This window comes from Anolis carolinensis, chromosome 2, assembly GCF_035594765.1.
Source record: "Anolis carolinensis isolate JA03-04 chromosome 2, rAnoCar3.1.pri, whole genome shotgun sequence".
NCBI classification, from domain to species: domain Eukaryota; kingdom Metazoa; phylum Chordata; class Lepidosauria; order Squamata; family Dactyloidae; genus Anolis; species Anolis carolinensis.
In genome coordinates this window covers 22,324,732-22,343,215 of record NC_085842.1, presented here as the reverse complement: position 1 = coordinate 22,343,215, position 18,484 = coordinate 22,324,732, and the positions used below count along the sequence as shown (strand labels likewise).

Genomic DNA, 18,484 nt, shown 5'->3' with positions numbered 1-18,484 from the left:
ATTCTAATAGGCAACACATTGCCCATCTGTTCTCTATAATACAGGAATTGAGACCAATATAATGTAGTGCTATGATTCTGGACACCAAGGTTCAAATCCCCACTCAGCCATGGAAACCCACAGGGTGACCTTGATTGTGCTTTTTCTGCACGGCAGGGGGTTGGACTAGATGACCCATGTGGTCTCTTCCGACTCGATTATTCTATGATTCTATGACCTTGGTCAAATCATATTCTGTCTTCGAGGAATGCAAATGCAAACCCCTCTGAACAAATCTTGCTAAGAAAACCCCATGACATGTTTGCTTTTGGCTTGCCATGAGTCAGAAATAACTCGAAGGCAAATGGCAACAAAAGTATGGGCAATATAACATATATATTAGATGACAGAATAGAAGATACGCTTACCAATAGGAGCATAGTGTCGAGATTGTAGAAAGCATTCATCCCACTCTATTCTATTTTGGTCAGACCTCATCTGGAATATTGTGTTCTGTTCTGAGCATCACAATTCAAGAAGGGTATTGACAAGCTGCCAGGGAGGGATATACAGTCAAAGCACTCCTGACAGGTGGCCATCCAGTCTCTGCTTAAAAACCTCCAGAGAAAGAGGCTCCACCACACTCCAAGGGAAAACATCCCATTGCCTAATGCTCTTACTGTCCTATGTTAAGGTGGAATCTCTTTTGCTGCAGTTTGAATCCATTGCTTCATTTCCTGCTTTCCAGAGGAACAGAAAACAAGTTTGCACTCCCCTCAATGTGAGATCCTTGTGTTTAAAAATGGCTATCAATTCTCCTCATATCCTTCTCTTCTCAAGGTTAAACACACCCAATTCCTAAGATGCTCCTGTTTTAATAATAATAAAAAATGTGACCCATGTCCCATCATAGCTTAAGGCATGGTACCATGTAGTTGACATACATAGCTTTATAAACAAGTATGTTGGTATCTATAAGAATGTCCCAATCCCCAAATATTCTGTTGCATTTGAAAAAATGCTGCACTCTGCAAAGCTTGGATGATGCATTTCGGCATCGACATGGCTGTGGCACAGGCTGTTGAGCAACCAGCTGCAGCCAGCTGCAATGAATCACTCTGACCAGGAGGTCATGAGTTCGAGGCCAGCTCGGAGCCCCGTGTTTGTCTTGTCTTTGTTCTATGTTAAGGCATTGAATGTTTGCCTTATATGTGTAATGTGAACCTTCGGGGTGAGAAGGGCGGAATATAAATACTGTAAATAAATAAATAATAAATTTTGTGGAGAGGTGGCTTCTAAAGTAGCGGAAATGGTCAACCATTGGGGACATCATTTATTTCTGGCATTACAAAGGAATTGGCTGGTGATTGCTGGGGAAAATATTTTGGTTGTTGTATGTTTTCCAGGCTGTATAGCCATGGTCCAGAAGTATTCTCTCCTGATGTTTCGCCCATATCTATGGCAGGCATCCTCAGAGGATGCCTGCCATAGATGTGGGCAAAAGGTCAGGAGAGAATACTTCTGGAACATGGCCATACAGCCCGGAAAACATACAACAACCTTGTGATCCTGGCCATGAAAGCCTTCGACAACACATTGAAAATATTTTGATTTTATTGATCAGTGAGAGTTCAAGCTTTTTGTATACTTCTGGCAAAGGTGTTTAGAGTGGCTTTTAGATCTTTCTCTGAATGAGCACAGACTACATTATCATCAGCATATTGGAGTTCTATTAACAGTTGTTGTGACCTTACTTTTGGCTTTCAGCCTGATGAGGTCAAAGAGCTCGCCATCTGCCTGACTCTATTGCATGCCTGAGAAACATGGACTCTCTACAAAATTCACTCTTGACTTCTGGAAAGATTCCATAAATCCTGCAAATCTCTTGGGAAGATAGGTGGACAAATATCAGTGTTCTGGGAGAATCAAAGGCCACCAGCATTGAAGCAAATGATCCTCCGTCATCAACTTCACTGGACTGGCCATTTTGTCCAAAAGTTTGATCACCGTCTCCTAAAGCAGATATGTTATTCTCAACTCAAGAAAGGAAAATAAAATGCCAGTGGACAACAAAAGAAATTTAAAGATAGGCTTCAAGCTAACATTAAAAACTATGGCATAGATACCAAGAACTGGGAAGCCCTGGCCCTTGAGTGATGGAACTGGAGATCAGCTACTACCAGCAATGCTATGGGATTTGAAGAGACAAGAATAGAAGGGAAAAGGGAGAAATGGGCCAAGAGATATAAGGAGCATCAAACATTTCCATCTGAAAATCTATGTCCTCACTGCAAAAGACCATGCAGATTCAGAACAGGTTTTCACAGCCACTTGGAAGACAATCATACTTAGCCATAAGGGATCGCCTATGATGACAACGTAGTTAACATACATTAATATAATAAAACCTAGAGCAAAGATTAAAACATTAAAATCATGCATACCAGTAAAATGTTAGTTTTAAAATTTTAGTGTCAAATTGACTAGGTAAGCCTGCCAGAGGAGAGAGGTTTTTTAAATTCTGACAGCTGATTTAATTTTCAGGGCTCTTCTGACAGGCCGTTCCAAAGTGTTGTTTGTCTGGAAACTATGGCCTCTTCTACACTGCCATATAAAATCCAGATTATCTGCTTTGAACTGGATTATATGGTGGTGTAGACTCATAATAATATAATAAAACTTTATTTATATATAGTCCTATCACCCTGAAAGGATTCAGGGCAGTGATATAATCCAGTTCAAAGCAAATAATGTGAATTATCTGATTTGATGATCTGGATTACATGGAAGTGTAGAAGGGGCCAAAGAGGCATACATAAATATATTCATACTTTGACTTTTATATAAAGAGATAGATAATAGAAATCTGGAGTCCCCAGTGGCGCAGCAATTTAACTACTGAGCTGCTGAATCCAGGGAGCAGGGGTGAGCTCCTGATGTTAGCCCCAGCTTCTGCCAACCTAGCAGTTCGAAAATATGCAAATGTGAGTAGATCAATAGGTACCACTCAGGCAGAAATGTAACGGTGCTCCATGCAGTCATGCCGGCCAGACCTGGAAAAGTAATCAAACAGTGGAGTTGGTTTTAATTGGGAGTGATGCAAAATCCAAACAACATGTAGAAATTCAAGACCAAACAGTTGCATCTATCCTTGGTTGAAACAGAAGATATAAGGAATACTGTGCTTGGGATTTCTGTATTATATTTTGGTACTTGTGATGGCTTGAATTGCCCTGTTTGACAAGGTCCTTGCCTTCTCTGCAGAGTGCTAGTACTTCAAACAACTAATAATTATATATATATATATATATATATATATATATATATATATATATAATATTATATTATAATATATAATATATATGTGTGTGTATACACACATGCATATATACATATATACAATATAATTTACAATAATATATATTATAATATTATATGCATATACAATAATATTAATTATATATTATACCGTATATTACATGTAATATTAATAATATTATTACAATATATAGATATAGTACAATATGGTAATTTATTGCCAGTATTGTGCTATGCTAATAATATAATATTGTATGTAAATTCAATTTGTAAGCCGCTCTGAGTCCCCTTCGGGGTGAGAAGAGCGGGATATAAATGTATTCAATAATAAATAAATAAATAAATAATGATCTGTGGCCTTCCAGGTGTTTTGGACTTCATCTCCCAGAATTCTTAACAATTGGCCACACTAGCTGGGGCTTCTGGGAGTTGAAGTCCAAACCACTTGGAGGCCAAGGCTCCAAGAATCAGTGTTCTTCCAGGCTAGACATTGCATCTCTCTGCTTGAAGAGTTAGAGCAACATGCGGGTTCACGCTCGACCGACACTTCCGGATAAAAAGAGACTTCCCAATACAAGTTAAAGCAACAGGGAGGAGGCGTGGTTTTAAGTAGGAAGCTCCGAGTCTCTCGTCTGAGCCAATCATGTGTCGGTGCTGCTCTAGCCACAGGACACTCTATGGTGAGTGCTCTCTATAGTTTCCCTGGGAAAGAGTGGACAGTGCTTTGAAGCAAGTTGGAAGGAGAGCTGCAGGTTCTTGGAGCTGGTGAGTTTGGGCCCTGGTTAGCTTTGATTCGGATTATAATTATTATTTTGTCAGAAATATAAACCTCCATCCCTTTCTGAACTGGGACAGCCATGGCTGAATTTAACAAAAGTGGGATGTAAATGTAACCAAACAATACATTCATTCAAAAGTAAAATAACATCACGTTACTTTTCTCTAATGTATAGTTGTTAAAGCTAAACAGTGAATTCAGATATTAAAATATTATTGTTGTTATGTTTTTGTCTCTTGATTGGGCTGCAAATTTTTCTTCAAAAATGCCATTTAAAATAGATTTAAATATACAAGTGATGGCATTTCACCAAAATTAGGACTCCAAAGTCTTGAGATCGATGGCATTTCACAGTCGATGAGACTCAGTGACTGCAATCACTTGAAATTATAACCAACATTATAATCTGGATGCTCTAGCTAATAGGATTGGTTGGTTTAAATGGCGTCAGAAATTGCTTTTATTGGGTTTTACAGTGTTATAAAATTGTTTGTTTATTTGTGTTTATATTGTTTATATTTTGCTTTTGGAGCCCTTGGTGGCACAGCAGACTAAACAGCTGAGCTGCTGAACTTGCTGACCAAAAGGTCAGCGGTTCGAATCTGGGGAGCGGGGGTGAGCTCCCGCTGTTAGCCCCAGCTTCTACCAACCAGCAGTTCAAAAATATGCAAATGTGAGTAGATCAATAGGTACTGCTCTGGTGGGAAGGTAACAGCACTCCATGCAGTCATGCTGGCCACATGACCTTGGAGGTGTCTACAGACAACACTGGCTCTTCAGCTTAGAAATTGAGATAAGTACCAACCCTCAGAGTCGGACACAGATTTAATATCAGGGGAAAATCTTTACCTTTACTTATTTTGCTTTTATGTCACTACTCTCTGTGGTATATCATTTTTTGTATCCTGTTTGTTGTAAGCTGCCCTGAGTCCCTCTGGGGACATTTATACACTTTATTTATATTCTGCTTTATCTCCCTGGAGGGACTCAAAGTGGATTACTGTACACACATAAGGCAAACATTCAATGCCTTTTATAGAGTGAAAAGCAACCACGACATACAATGCATGTATTGTAGCTCCCCTGGAACAGTGCTACGGAATCATGGGAGTTGTAATTTGATGAGGCTTCAGAACTGTTTGGCAGAGAAAGCTAAAGACCTTGTAAAACTACAACTCTCGGGATTCTATAGCATTGAGCGGTGGTAATTAAAGTAGTATTAAACTGTATTCATTCTATAGTATGGATAAGGAATGGGCATATTCAGCCCTCCATGGATTTTGGACTTCAACTCCCAGGAAACCCAGCCAGCTTACCGGCTGTAGGAATTGTGGGAGTTGAAGTTCAAAACACCTGGAGGGCCAAGGTTTGCCCATGCCTGGTGCAGATGCACACAGGGACTTGGAAGGAAGTAGTCCCTATCCTAAGTTGTCAAAATATATCACCGATTGCTAAGATTAGAATGATCCATGCTACCATATTCCTCATTTTTATATCTGGATGTGAAAACTGAGTATTGAAAAAACCATTGGCTCAAAATGCAGGCTGCGGTCAAGAAATCTGAAAGTGAGGATTTCAAATAGCAGTTTGATAGGAACGACACTAAATATAATTTGAAAACTGAACGCCAACGTTTTTCACATTACCATTTGTGACCATGAACGTATCATAGGTAAAGGTAAAGGTTTCCCCTGATGTTAAGTCCAGTCGTGACCAACTCTGGGGGTTGGTGCTCATCTCCATTTCCGAAGAGCCAGCATTGTCCGTAGACACCTCCAAGGTCATGTGGCTGGCATGACTGCATGGAGTGCCGTTACCTTCCCGCCGGAGCGGTACCTATTGATCTACTCACATTTGCATGTTTTCGAACTGCTAGGTTGGCAGGAGCTGGGGCTAACAGCAGGCACTCATTCCGCTCCCAGGATTTGAACCTGGGACCTTTTGGTCCACAAGTTCAGCAGCTCAGCGCTTTAATGCACTGTGCCACCAGAGGCCCCCATACATAAAACATACATAAAACAATATCAGTAATTACCTTTGATCTCATCTGTTCATGATAAGTCCAAGAACGTATTCTTCCCAAGGATGTGAAAATTGCAGGGATGATGGGAGCTGAAGTCGGTCCACCAAAATCTGGGCAACTGAGCATTTTCCATTCCTTTAAGTCAGAGATCTTAACTCTTTCCTAGGCAACAAGATATTTGGTACTCCCACAACGAAGGCTAATACTTACAATGTGCAACAGAAACAAAATCTTCTGCCTGCTTTTGTCTCCTTCCTAGGACACGGAGTGATGTCACAGATCCACTTGGGATCCAGTTAATGTCATGAGCAAGTTGCTGTTGTGATGGAGCCAGTTCAGGTGCTTGCATTATTTATTATTGCTTGATATTGCTGGAGATCATGATGTACAGTTGTCCTTCCACTTTTGCAGATTTTATTCTTTATGGGTTTGATTGTTTTCTTTGATATGTTCTCTGTAGAAATCTCTTGGTCCTGCAGAATGATTCCATGGTCAACTATAAGCAGAGGTCGACTACAGAATCATGCTAAAGATTAGAGATTCCCAGAGATGATTATGATGATGATGATATGACTACTCTAGGCAATAAACACTTTGGTGTTTCAAATTTGAGACATGTTTCCTGTTGTATTTGACCTGCTGATTCCAAAAATGGCACCAGGTTCCCCCTAATGGCTCTAGTTTTTGAGATACAAAATATATGACATCTACCAATTGTCATTTGCTTACCCTGCAAGTCAGAAACTCTTTGAAGCTTTAGTTGCTCTTACTGCCTATTACAGGGGAAACCAGCTGATTCCTAATCTATCTAAAATGCAGACGTGTGCTTTTCATCTTAAGAACAGACAAGCATCTCGATCTCTGATGATTACCCAGGAAGGAATCCCACTGGAGCATTGCAGCACACCAAAATACCTGGGAGTTACCCTGGAACCATGCTTTGATTTACCGGAAGCACTGCTTGACTATCAAGCAAAAAGTGAGTGCTAAAAATAATATCATATGAAAGCTAACTGGCACTCTCTGGGGATCACAAGCAGACACAGTGAAGACATCTGCCCTTGTGCTTTGGTACTCTGCTGCTGACTACGCATGCCCAGTGTGGAATGCATCTCACCACGTTAAAACAGTGGATGTGGCTCTTAATGAGACATGTCATATTATGACAGGATGTCTATGCCCTACACCGCTGGATGAAAACTCACATTTGCATGTTTTCAAACTGCTAGGTTGGCAGGAGCTAGGGCTAACAGCAGGAGCTCACCCTGACCCGTGGCTTTGAACTGCCAACCTTTAGGTCAGGAAATTCAACAGTTCAACAGTTTAACCCATTGTGTCACCGCAGCCCTTCATGATGCTGCTGATTATTTTTTTTGTATGTTTGTATATAGGTTTTGTTTTAATAGTCTAAATGAAAATGTAATCACACACTCGGAAAAGAAATTGCTTCTATCCTTCACTGTATCTGGTTGTGATCCCCAAGTTGTGCCAGTCAGCTTTCGTATGATATTATTTCTAGCACCCACTTTTTGCTTGATAGTCAAGCAGTGCTTCTTGTACGTCAGAGCACGATTCAGGGTTTTGGTTTTTCTTTTGTGTCAGGAGCGCCACTGGGGGTGACTCCCAGGTATTTGAGTGTGCTGCAATGCTCCAGTGGGATTCCTTCCCAGTTGATCCCCAGAGCTCGGGATGCTTGTCTGCTCTTGAGATGAAAAGCAGACATCTGTATTTTAGATGGATTAGGAATCAGCTATTTGTCAAAGATGCAGAAGCCAGGGTGTCAAGGTGCGTGTGTGTGGGTTTCTTCAAAACCATTGATCAATCAGCTCCAGACCAGCACCCTGATGAATTGGTGAACTTCTGCCCTCACCAATTCCTCCAATGTCAGACTCAAAGACATCTGCAATCTGAAGTTCAAACACTTATTTAATATTTACATAGTATATTTACATAACAGCAAAGTCCATCGCTAGAAGCCAGCATTCTTTGGCACGGCTTGGCTCACACAGTTCCACAGAGATAAGAAAGCACATTCCTTAGTCCGAAGGAAGTTCCGACCTCCAAAGCTGGAAATCATGTCTTATAGGTCACAGCAGGCTGTCAGTCAAACAGTCCTGCTGTTAACTGTTTCATTGCTGGATCACACACTTGCAAAACAGCAGAAACACTTGATTTACATTTCATATACACACAACCAAAATCCAACACTATTTTCCCTGTAATAGGCAAAAAGAACACCTAAAGCTTCAAAGAGCACCTGTTCAATTATTTCAAAGCTCCCTGCTTCCATGGTGATGGCATGATCGTCAGCATAGATTAAACTCTCTGTCCCTTCTGGTAGTGGCTGGTCATCTGCTCCAAGTAGAGGAGCCTGTTGTCCTTTGACACCTCCTTGTCATTTTGCCAGCATGGCTGCATGAGTGCCTTTATTGCCTTCCCACTGAAACTCAAATTTGCATGTTTTCAAACTGCTAGGTTGGCAGGAGCTAGGGCTAACAGCAGGAGCTCACCCTGACCCGTGGCTTCGAACTGCCAACCTTTAGGTCAGGAAATTCAACAGTTCAACGGTTTAACCCATTGTGTCACCGCAGCCCTTCATGAGGCTGCTGATGATTTTTTTTGTATGTTTGTATATAGGTTTTGTTTTAATAGTCTAAATGAAAATGTAATCACACACTCGGAAAAGAAATTGCTTCTATCCTTCACTGTATCTGGTTGTGATCCCAGTCAGCTTTCGTATGATATTATTTCTAGCACCCACTTTTTGCTTGATAGTCAAGCAGTGCTTCTTGTACGTCAGAGCACGATTCAGGGTTTTGGTTTTTCTTTTTGTGTCAGGAGCGCCACTGAGGGCTCCATGATCCAGGGTGACTCCCAGGTATTTGAGTGTGCTGCAATGCTCCAGTGGGATTCCTTCCCAGTTGATCCCCAGAGCTCGGGATGCTTGTCTGCTCTTGAGATGAAAAGCAGACATCTGTATTTTAGATGGATTAGGAATCAGCTATTTGTCAAAGATGCAGAAGCCAGGGTGTCAAGGTGCGTGTGTGTGGGTTTCTTCAAAACCATCGATCAATCAGCTCCGGACCAGCACCCTGATGAATTGGTGAACTTCTGCCCTCACCAATTCCTCCAATGTCAGACTCAAAGACATCTGCAATCTGAAGTTCAAACACTTATTTAATATTTACATAGTATATTTACATAACAGCAAAGTCCATCGCTAGAAGCCAGCGTTCTTTGGCACGGCTTGGCTCACACAGTTCCACAGAGATAAGAAAGCACATTCCTTAGTCCGAAGGAATTTCCGACCTCCAAAGCCGGAAATCATGTCTTATAGGTCACAGCAGGCTGTCAGTCAAACAGTCCTGCTGTTAACTGTTTCATTGCTGGATCACACACTTGCAAAACAGCAGAAACACTTGATTTACATTTCATATACACACAACCAAAATCCAACACTATTTTCCCTGTAATAGGCAAAAAGAACACCTAAAGCTTCAGAGAGCACCTGTTCAATTATTTCAAAGCTCCCTGCTTCCATGGTGATGGCATGATCGTCAGCATAGATTAAACTCTCTGTCCCTTCTGGTAGTGGCTGGTCATCTGCTCCAAGTAGAGGAGCCTGTTGTCCTTTGACACCTCCTTGTCATTTTGCCGGCATGGCTGCATGAGCGCCTTTATTGCCTTCCCACTGAAACTCAAATTTGCATGTTTTCAAACTGCTAGGTTGGCAGGAGCTAGGGCTAACAGCAGGAGCTCACCCTGACCCGTGGCTTCGAACTGCCAACCTTTAGGTCAGGAAATTCAATAGTTCAATGGTTTAACCCATTGTGTCACCACAGCCCTTCATGATGATGACGATTATTTGTTTTTTGTTTGTCTTTGTATGTTTGTATGTAGGTTTTGTTTTAATACGTCTAAATGAAAATGTAATCACACACTCTGAAAAGAAATTGCTTCTATCCTGCTCAGAAGGCAATGGCTGGGTTTCAGAGACTTCATTCAGAAAGAAGGATATAATTTAACAATAGACTTATTTGATATGTGAAATACATCAAAATAACAAGACTGTTAATACCAGAGATGAAAATAGACTATAAGATTTTAAAACCCTCAAGAGGTCAATGGGAAGTCATTCAAATTTTTATTTTTATTTTTTAATATTTTTATTATCCTTATTTTTTATTATTTTTCACTTATCCATTTTTAAGTTTATTATTTATTTTTCTTTTCTCTCCTTGTTCCATTTTCCTTTTCTTCTTGGTTTCTGTTCTCTACTTTCACCCCACTTTCTATACACAATTGTTTTCCTCGCTTTCACTGTAATTATAGATAAAAGCACAATAAAAATTAGAAAAAAAAGAAAGAAGGCAATGGCCCTTTTCTTGCTTTCTACTAACAAAGCTAGAGATGAATTTTGATGTTGGAGCAGGTTCAAAAGAAACTCACCTAAAGCTTAACTGGAAAGCAAGAATCTCTGTTTTCACCAATTTAAACATGCTCCCTTGTAAATTAAGTTATGTGAACATCCTACCTATAATATTTCAAATGAAAATATATTAGTATATTTGCATATACAACATTAATACCAATTCATCTGTATTACCACTGTTGTTGGTATGTTCTTTGAAGCTGGTGGTTGGGAAAGTGATCCCTGCCAAACTGGAATGAGCATGTGTTTTAGTAGAAGGCAACTTCATAGAATGGTCTTTCCTCATTTCTTTTTGGTAGGTCGCTGTTACCTTTGAAGACATAGCTGTATGTTTCTCTGCAGAGGAATGGGTTCTCTTGGATCCTAGACAGAAGGCTCTGTACAGAGACGTCATGGTGGCAAATTATGGGATGCTAGCCTCTCTGGGTAAGGATTGCAGTTTTGGCTGTTGAGTAAAATTTTAGAACTGTGGGCCTTTCCAGTGCTATGAGACTACAAATCCTGTTCAGTTGTACTGGTCATAGCTGATGGAAACTTCAGTCCAACAATATCCAGAGGGCTGCAACTGTGTCATATCTGAGCTCTATCAGATGCTTATCCTTGCTCCTGTTTATCATTACATTGCATATGGCGCTCATCCTCCATTTCTTTTCTCTAAAAGTAACATTCCCCTGTTGTCAATCTGTAGAGGATTATGGGTTGAAACCTATACTTTGAATACTTGGTCCTAATGCCAACACCTGCATAGTTCTGTGTAAAACAGTGGTGAACATAACCTGTGGCCCTCCAGGTGTTTTGGACTTCAGCTTCCAAAATTCCTGACCATTGAACCAGGGCTTCTTGGAATTAGAGTCTCAAACACCTGGAGAAACACAGATTGTGCACCAGTGGTGTAAAATAAATCATTTCTAGGGTGGGGATATTCAAACTTTACCAACTTGGGTTCCATCTGAAAAATCAGGCTTTTGGAAATGGTGATTAGAGTTTAATAATATGTGGAGAGCAGCATGTTCCCTGTCCATGTATAGAGGAATGTAAGTGAGCTGCTGAGTCATATGTTACTGGTAAATGGTGATTGTTGTGTACCTTCAAGTTTTTCCTGACTTAACCGCAACTCTATCATGGGATGCCCTTGACCAGATTTTGGTCAGAGGGCTTTGCTCTCCTGTCCTTCTGAGATTGAGAGAGTGTGGCTTGCCCAAAGTTACCTAGTGGTTTTTCATGGCCAAACAGAATTTCTACCTTGGTCTCCAGATGCATGGCCCAACACTCAACAACACGTGTTAATTTTTTAGTGGGGTGCTTTGGATCGTGTGACACATATGACCAGAGAGAGCCTCCTATAGGATGGAAGCCCCCCCCCCCCCAAAAAAAACAAAAACCCCAAGATCTTCTTGTCAGGCCCCACCTCTGCAGCCCCAGGATGATCTGGAATCAAGAACAGGGTCTGTGGAACCAGATGTTGATTAAAATTTCCCATAATGCCTTGCAGTAACATCGTGTTGTAGAATGCGTTGGGAAACGCAAAAGGGTGGCTGATTCCCAGATCAACCCATTGCTGCCAGGTAAGTCTGTGGCTGCAGAAACAGGTTGGATGGTAGATAGTTCTTTGGTTCCCATCATCCCCACAGATTAATCTTGCAGGAGGGTTATGAGAAATGGCCTTCTTGAAGCCCGCTCCTGGGCACTAACTCCTAGTCTTCAGGAGGCAAGACTGGCTCCTTTCTGTCCTTTCATTAGCAAGTGAAGACCTTGTATTCCCGCAGGCTTTTGAGTACTGTGTGTTTTAAGAAGAAAATGACTTTTGTTAGTGTAATGGAGTAGGTCTGTCTTTTGCTTATAAATTGATTTTTTTTAAAATATGCAAATAGTTTGATCCTTCTATATCATGCATGGACAAACTGCAGCCCTCTAGGTATTTTGTACTTCAAATCACACAATTCCTAACAGCCGGTAGTTTTGTCCATGCTTGTGTAGATGCATTAGATTGTTGTTGCGTGGCTTCTAGACTAGTGTGTGGATCTATATATATTTAAAAGTCAAAGTATGTATGCATGTAGGTTGGTTGGTTTGTATGTTTGTCTGTCCTGAGTCCCCTTGGGGAGATAGGACAGAATACAAATAAAGTATTATTATTATTATTATTATTATTATTATTATTATTATTATTATTATCATCATTATTATTGATGTTGTTGTTGTTGTTGTTAGTACCACAAAGGCTCCTCCATGGTTTGATGGACCAGGACCAAACATTGCACACATCCCTTCATTGTCCAACATAATATAATTGAGGAGTTTTGAACTCCTCAATAACAATAATAATAACAGTAACAACAACAACAATAATAACTTTATTCTTATATCCCGCTGTCATCTCCCCGAAGGGACTCGGGCAGCTTACAGACGGCACAAGGTGCCTAAAAACAACATAAAAGTGAACACAATATAAAATACAATAAAATAAAACACATGTGACATATAAAAACATCAATTCAGACTCAATCAAGCCCCCACACTGTCCTCCTTCTGTAGAGACCTGAATAGTTCACTGTTCAAAAAAGCTTTTGAAAATGCCTAGACCCTAGTTGATCTACGCAATTGTTTTATCATTGTTTTCTCTAGGAATCTCATGTTCTTGCACTGTGACTATGTTCATTTTCCAGTTGAGGTTGGCCTTAGAGTTACAGTGCAGGACCTAGAGAATCTTAGAACAGTTGTATCCATTGGGATTGCAAACAATCAAAGCCACAAAAGTTAAACCTGCAAATGTGGAGGGCCAACTTTGACACTGCCATTGTTTGTCTATTCATTTCAGTTCAAGAGCTGCAATCAGAAATAAATACAGAAGAACAGGACCCCAAAGCAGCTAACAAAACCTGGCAGAGAATGGAGAAAGAAAAAGGTGTTCCTGTCATTCCATTTGGGACCAACCCAGATGTTCTGGCTGAAAGAACTCAGGCACAGATTCGACCAAGTCCAGTTGGCATCTTAGATCAGGATTGGAGAGATCATTTTCTGGATTTCCTGATGATGACAGCATCCTTTTGTTCCGGACAGACTCCCTCTCTGCCCTTATTGGAGTATGAAAGGAGGAAATTCCAGACCACTTTGAAGGAGGTAATTGATTTCAATTTGTATATGTTTATATATGCATTTTATTTTGTTTACTGTTTGTTCCTTGGGCTTGGTCCCATGTTCCCCTGTGGGGAAATGAAGGCGGGATATTAAAATAAATTATTATTATTATTATTATTATTATTATTATTATTATTATTATTATTATTATTCAACCAGTAACTGAAAGGAAAAGGGGTGAAAGACTTATCAAATTTGCAGATGATGTCAAATTGGAAGGGATAGAGAATACCCCAGAGGAGAGGATCAACATCCAAAATGATAGCTTAGAGAGCTGGACCATGTATGGAGGTGGGGTGGGATTGTGGGTTTTGAGCAGAGAACAAATCTCTGCCTTCTGGCATGCATCCATTAAAATCTCTTTTCTCTCTCTTTGAGGTGGAGAGGTCTTTGGCCCCCATGTTGGAGCAAGAATCTTTAGACAAAGTGAGGATGCAGTTCCTGATGGATGCCCTACAGAAAGATGGCTTCCTGGGTAGAACTTCTCTTTTTCTTTTTCTTTTTTAACGGTACATTAGCTACTTCCCAATCCCTCTTCCTGTTTGTGACATAGTCCAGTGATCAGTCACCATGAACTAAATCAGTCAGAATTCACAATCTCTTTTTTCTAGAGCTTTAGATAAGACTGTGGTGGACCTTGTGTGGAAATGTGATCTGTAATATAGTTGACGAATGGGGACTAGAGTTCCCTAAAAGTGTCTTTTGATGTGTTGTTGAAGGCTTTCATGGCCGGAATCATTGGGTTGTTGTGAGCTGTATGGCCATGTTCCAGAAGCATTCTCTCCTGACGTTTTGCCCACATCTATGGCAGGAATCCTCAGAGGTTGTGAGGTCTGTTGGAGGGAATCATTGTTGGGAGGTGTTAACTGGCCCTGATTATTTCATGTCTGGAATTCCCCTCATTTTAGAGTTTTTTAATACTGGTTCTCCCACCCTGGTTTCCTCCTTTCTGTTGAAATTGTCCACATGCTTTCAATGGCTTCTGTGTAGTCTGACATGGTGATTGTGAGAGTGGTTCTGCATTTCTGTGTTCTCAAATAATATGCTGTGTCCAGGTTGGTTCATCAAGAGCTCTGCTATGTCTGACTTCTCTGGTTGAATTAGTCTGCAGTACCTTTCATGTTCCTTGATTCGTGTTTGGGCAATGCTGCATTTCTGAACACTCTTAACAGCTGCCATGTCAGACTACACAGAGAAGCCACTGAAATCCACAAGCATGTGGACAGTTTCAACAGAAAGGAGGAAATCATGAAAATGAAGACAATCTGGCTACCAATATTAAAAAAACTCTAAAATCAGGACAGTAAATAAAGAACAACACTCTGAAAACAGGGAAATTCCAGACAGGAAACAATCAAGGGCCAGTTCCAACAAAGGATTCCCCCAGGCAGGAATCAGCCAGGCTTTGAAGCTGCAAGGCCATTAAATGCTAATCAAGGTGGCCAATTGCAACATTCACACTTGCCTCAAGCAGACAAGAGTTCTTTCTCCCACCCTGGACATTCCACAGATACATAAACCCACTCGCCTAGTTTCTAACAGACATCACAACTTCCAACAGAGAAGAGTTCTTTCTTCCACACTGAAACTTCCACGGATATATCCACCCCACTTGCCTAGTTTCCAACAGACATCACAACCCCTGAGGATGCCTGCCATAGATGTGTGTGAAATGTCAGGAGAGAATGCTTCTGGAACATGGCCACACAGCCTAGAAAACTCACAGCAACCCATTGATTCTGGTCATGAAAGCCTTTGACAACACAAATAAATGTCTGTTTCTCTGTTTGTCTCAGAAAATGGTGACCAAGGACTGGATTCCAAGGAGAATTTTTGGCCAGAGCGAACAAGTGGAATATCGCTTGAAAGTCTCCCTCCAAGCACCGACCTCGATGATTATCAGAAAATACAAGCAGAAGTGACCAAAAGATATCCATGCTCCTATTGTGGGAAGTGTTTTGATGAGAGTTCAGACTTGGTAGCTCACGAGAGAGGCCACATCAGAGAGAAAATCTACCAGTGCTCGCATTGCGAGAAACGGTTCTCTCATCACCCTGATCTCCTGACGCACAAGAAGAATCACCAGGGGGAGGATCCCCACCAGTGTGCCCTGGACTGCAGCAAATGCTTCAAGCAGAATACTTTCCCTGCAATACACCAGAAGGCTCCTCCTGGAGAACAAGCATGCCAGTGCCCAGTCTGTGGGGTAAACTTCACTTGGAAATCAAACCTTATTAGACACCGGAGAACCCACACAGGAGAGAAACCCTACCGGTGTTCTGAATGTGGCAGAAGCTACACCCGAAAGACAGCCCTTGACAGACACAAGAAAATCCACATAGGGGATGTTGGTGAGCCTCCAAGCTTGGAGCAAGCTTCAATATGGGTTCTCCACCTGTGAAACCTCAGGGATGAAAAAGATGGTAGTGGTACACATCTGAGTGGTATTCCATTGCCTAATGGTTGTATTTAAAAGCCTGCATCTCTTTCAGAATAGATATGGTCTCATCAGTTGAGACAAGGAAAGAATACAGTAGGTAGATGAACCAAGAAAAGTTGGAGAACAGGGTTGAGTTCAGAAGCAGAATTCTGTCTGCCAGTTAGGTCACTCCAGAGATCCAGAGCTAAAATATAGCAAGGTCTGCAAATTAGGCAGATCTAGAGATCCAGAATACGTCTGAAAAACAGGCTGCCTGGGATTCATAGAATGGTAGAGTTGGAAGAGACCTCATGGGCCATCCAGTCCAACCCCCTGCTAAGAAGCAGGAAATCTAGGATTAACCTAGATAAAGTCATAACAAGAAGCAAGGAATGTATCAAGTCCTTGGGCTTTCAGACAGCCGTTGTTCTTAGCTTGTTGATTGAGTTAACTTTGAGGAGCCGCGGTGGTGCAGTGGGTTAAACCCTTGTGCCAGCTGAACTGACCTGAAGTTTGGGTTGCTGACCTGAAGGTTGTCGGTTCAAATCCGCAAGACAGGGTAAGCTCCCATCTGTCAGCTCTAGCTTGTGGGGACATGAGAGAAGCCTCCCAGCGAACACATCCGGGCATCCTCTGGGCAACATTTCTGTAGACAGCCAATTCTCTCACACCAGAAGCGACTTGCAGTAAGTTCTCAAGTCGCATCTGACACGAATAAAAAAAAAAACTTTGAGGTTTTTAGCGCTGATTTATCAGAGGTGGGATACAGTCATGAAAACTTTCTAGGAGGAGAGCACTTCATTTCAGAAGGCCTCTGATGCCTAAGGAGCTGAAATATCTCTGATTTCTCTTGACACCTTCCTCAATTGTATACAGAGTGAGAAACATGATGTTCCTGAGACCTCATAATCTTGAGAGTAATGTAGGTGACATTGGTTATATGAATCATACTTCATTGTGCATAGTTATGGATGCATTGATGGGGTGATGGCAAAGTTTCCTGGATTCCCAGAAACATAACCCCCCTTTTTACTCCATATTTCAGCACAGGGTGTCTGCTTGTGAAACTCGAGGCCTGTGGGCTGAATCTGGCCCACCACATCATTTTATGTGGCCCTCCACATGCTGGACTACAAGTCCATTATTCCTCACTGTTAGACATCAGGACTAGAGCTGATGGAAGTTGGGATACAGTCACATCTGGAAGACAGCTGTTTCTGTTTAGTCAGGATAATGGGGTTTGAATTTAGATACAAGGTTTGTGAATGTGATGCCTGGCTTTAAAGTATCCTTTAATCTTTCCCCAAACTCAGAGCCACAAATGCTGATGGGTTGTCATTCCAACAATCTGCAATCCTCATGGCAGATAATAATAATAGTAACAACAACAACACTTTATTTATATTCTGCCCTATCTCCCCAAGGGGACTCAGGGCGGATCCCAGTACACATCTATGGCAAACGTTCAATGCAGTTTGGACAGACAGAAAGGAGGTATGATGTCTCAAAGTCCAACTTCGGTGCCTTGGAGATTGTGCTTGGATTCAGTCACATGGGGGTGCTGTTGCTCCGTTCTCTATGACAAGAGCCATCAGGCCTTCCTCCTTCCTTTTGCTTGCTGACAATTTCTGGTCTTTTCTTTATGGTGTCCTAAAATACCTCCCCCACTTTTTAGCAGTACCTAACCTGCCAACCTAGCAGTTCGAAAACATGCAAATGTGAGTAGATCAATAGGTACCGCTCCGGCGGGAAGGTAACGGCGCTCCATGCAGTCATGCCGGCCACATGACCTTGGAGGTGTCTACGGACGACGGTGGCTCTTCAGCTTAGAAATGGAGATGAGCACCAACCCCCAGAGTCGGACACAACTGGACTTAACGTCAGGGGAAATCCTTTACCTTTACCTAATTTCTCTACTTACAGCTCTAAGCTGTTTTTGAACTGCTTAGGTAAACAGTGAGCTGGGCTGACAGTCGGGTGCTCACCCTGACCCGGGCTTCGAACTGGCAACCTTTCAGTTGGTAGATGTTATTGCTGCTGATGATTTACCAGCTGTGCTAAAGCCCGGCAGATAATCAAAAATGATGGGAGATGTCATTAAGTAACATCTGGGGATCTACATTGGGTAAAAACGAAAGGGCACTATCCTGTCCATGGATTCAACAGCCCTTTGAAGGCAGCCATTATGTTGATGTGGCCCTCAATGAAAATGAGTTTGACACCTATGTGTTAGTTAGTTATGTTGTCCAGGGATTGCAGGGACAGAAGGTATTTTAGTTAAAATGTAGTTTGCTCTGATACAGGAAGAGGGAGGATGACACCATGCGTTACCATAGTAGTTGAAACCAACCTGAGTGATGTATTGCCGTCCTTGGAAGTCAAATTGGGAAAAGGACA

General features: G+C 41.5%; 1 protein-coding gene across 1 annotated transcript in view; it reads left to right on the top strand.

Moving 5' to 3' along the window:
• The first annotated feature begins 3,530 nt into the window (after positions 1 to 3,530).
• The window catches only part of LOC100567968 (zinc finger protein 135), a 59,705-nt gene continuing 44,751 nt past the window's right edge, over positions 3,531 to 18,484 (top strand). Inside the window, exons 1-6 of the mRNA XM_062969305.1 lie at positions 3,531 to 4,062; positions 6,358 to 6,437; positions 10,830 to 10,956; positions 13,349 to 13,650; positions 14,047 to 14,143; positions 15,465 to 16,065. Coding sequence (XP_062825375.1) covers positions 6,423 to 6,437; positions 10,830 to 10,956; positions 13,349 to 13,650; positions 14,047 to 14,143; positions 15,465 to 16,065 — 1,142 coding nt within the window. The 5' untranslated portion in view covers positions 3,531 to 4,062; positions 6,358 to 6,422. The remainder of the gene's footprint in view (positions 4,063 to 6,357; positions 6,438 to 10,829; positions 10,957 to 13,348; positions 13,651 to 14,046; positions 14,144 to 15,464; positions 16,066 to 18,484) is intronic.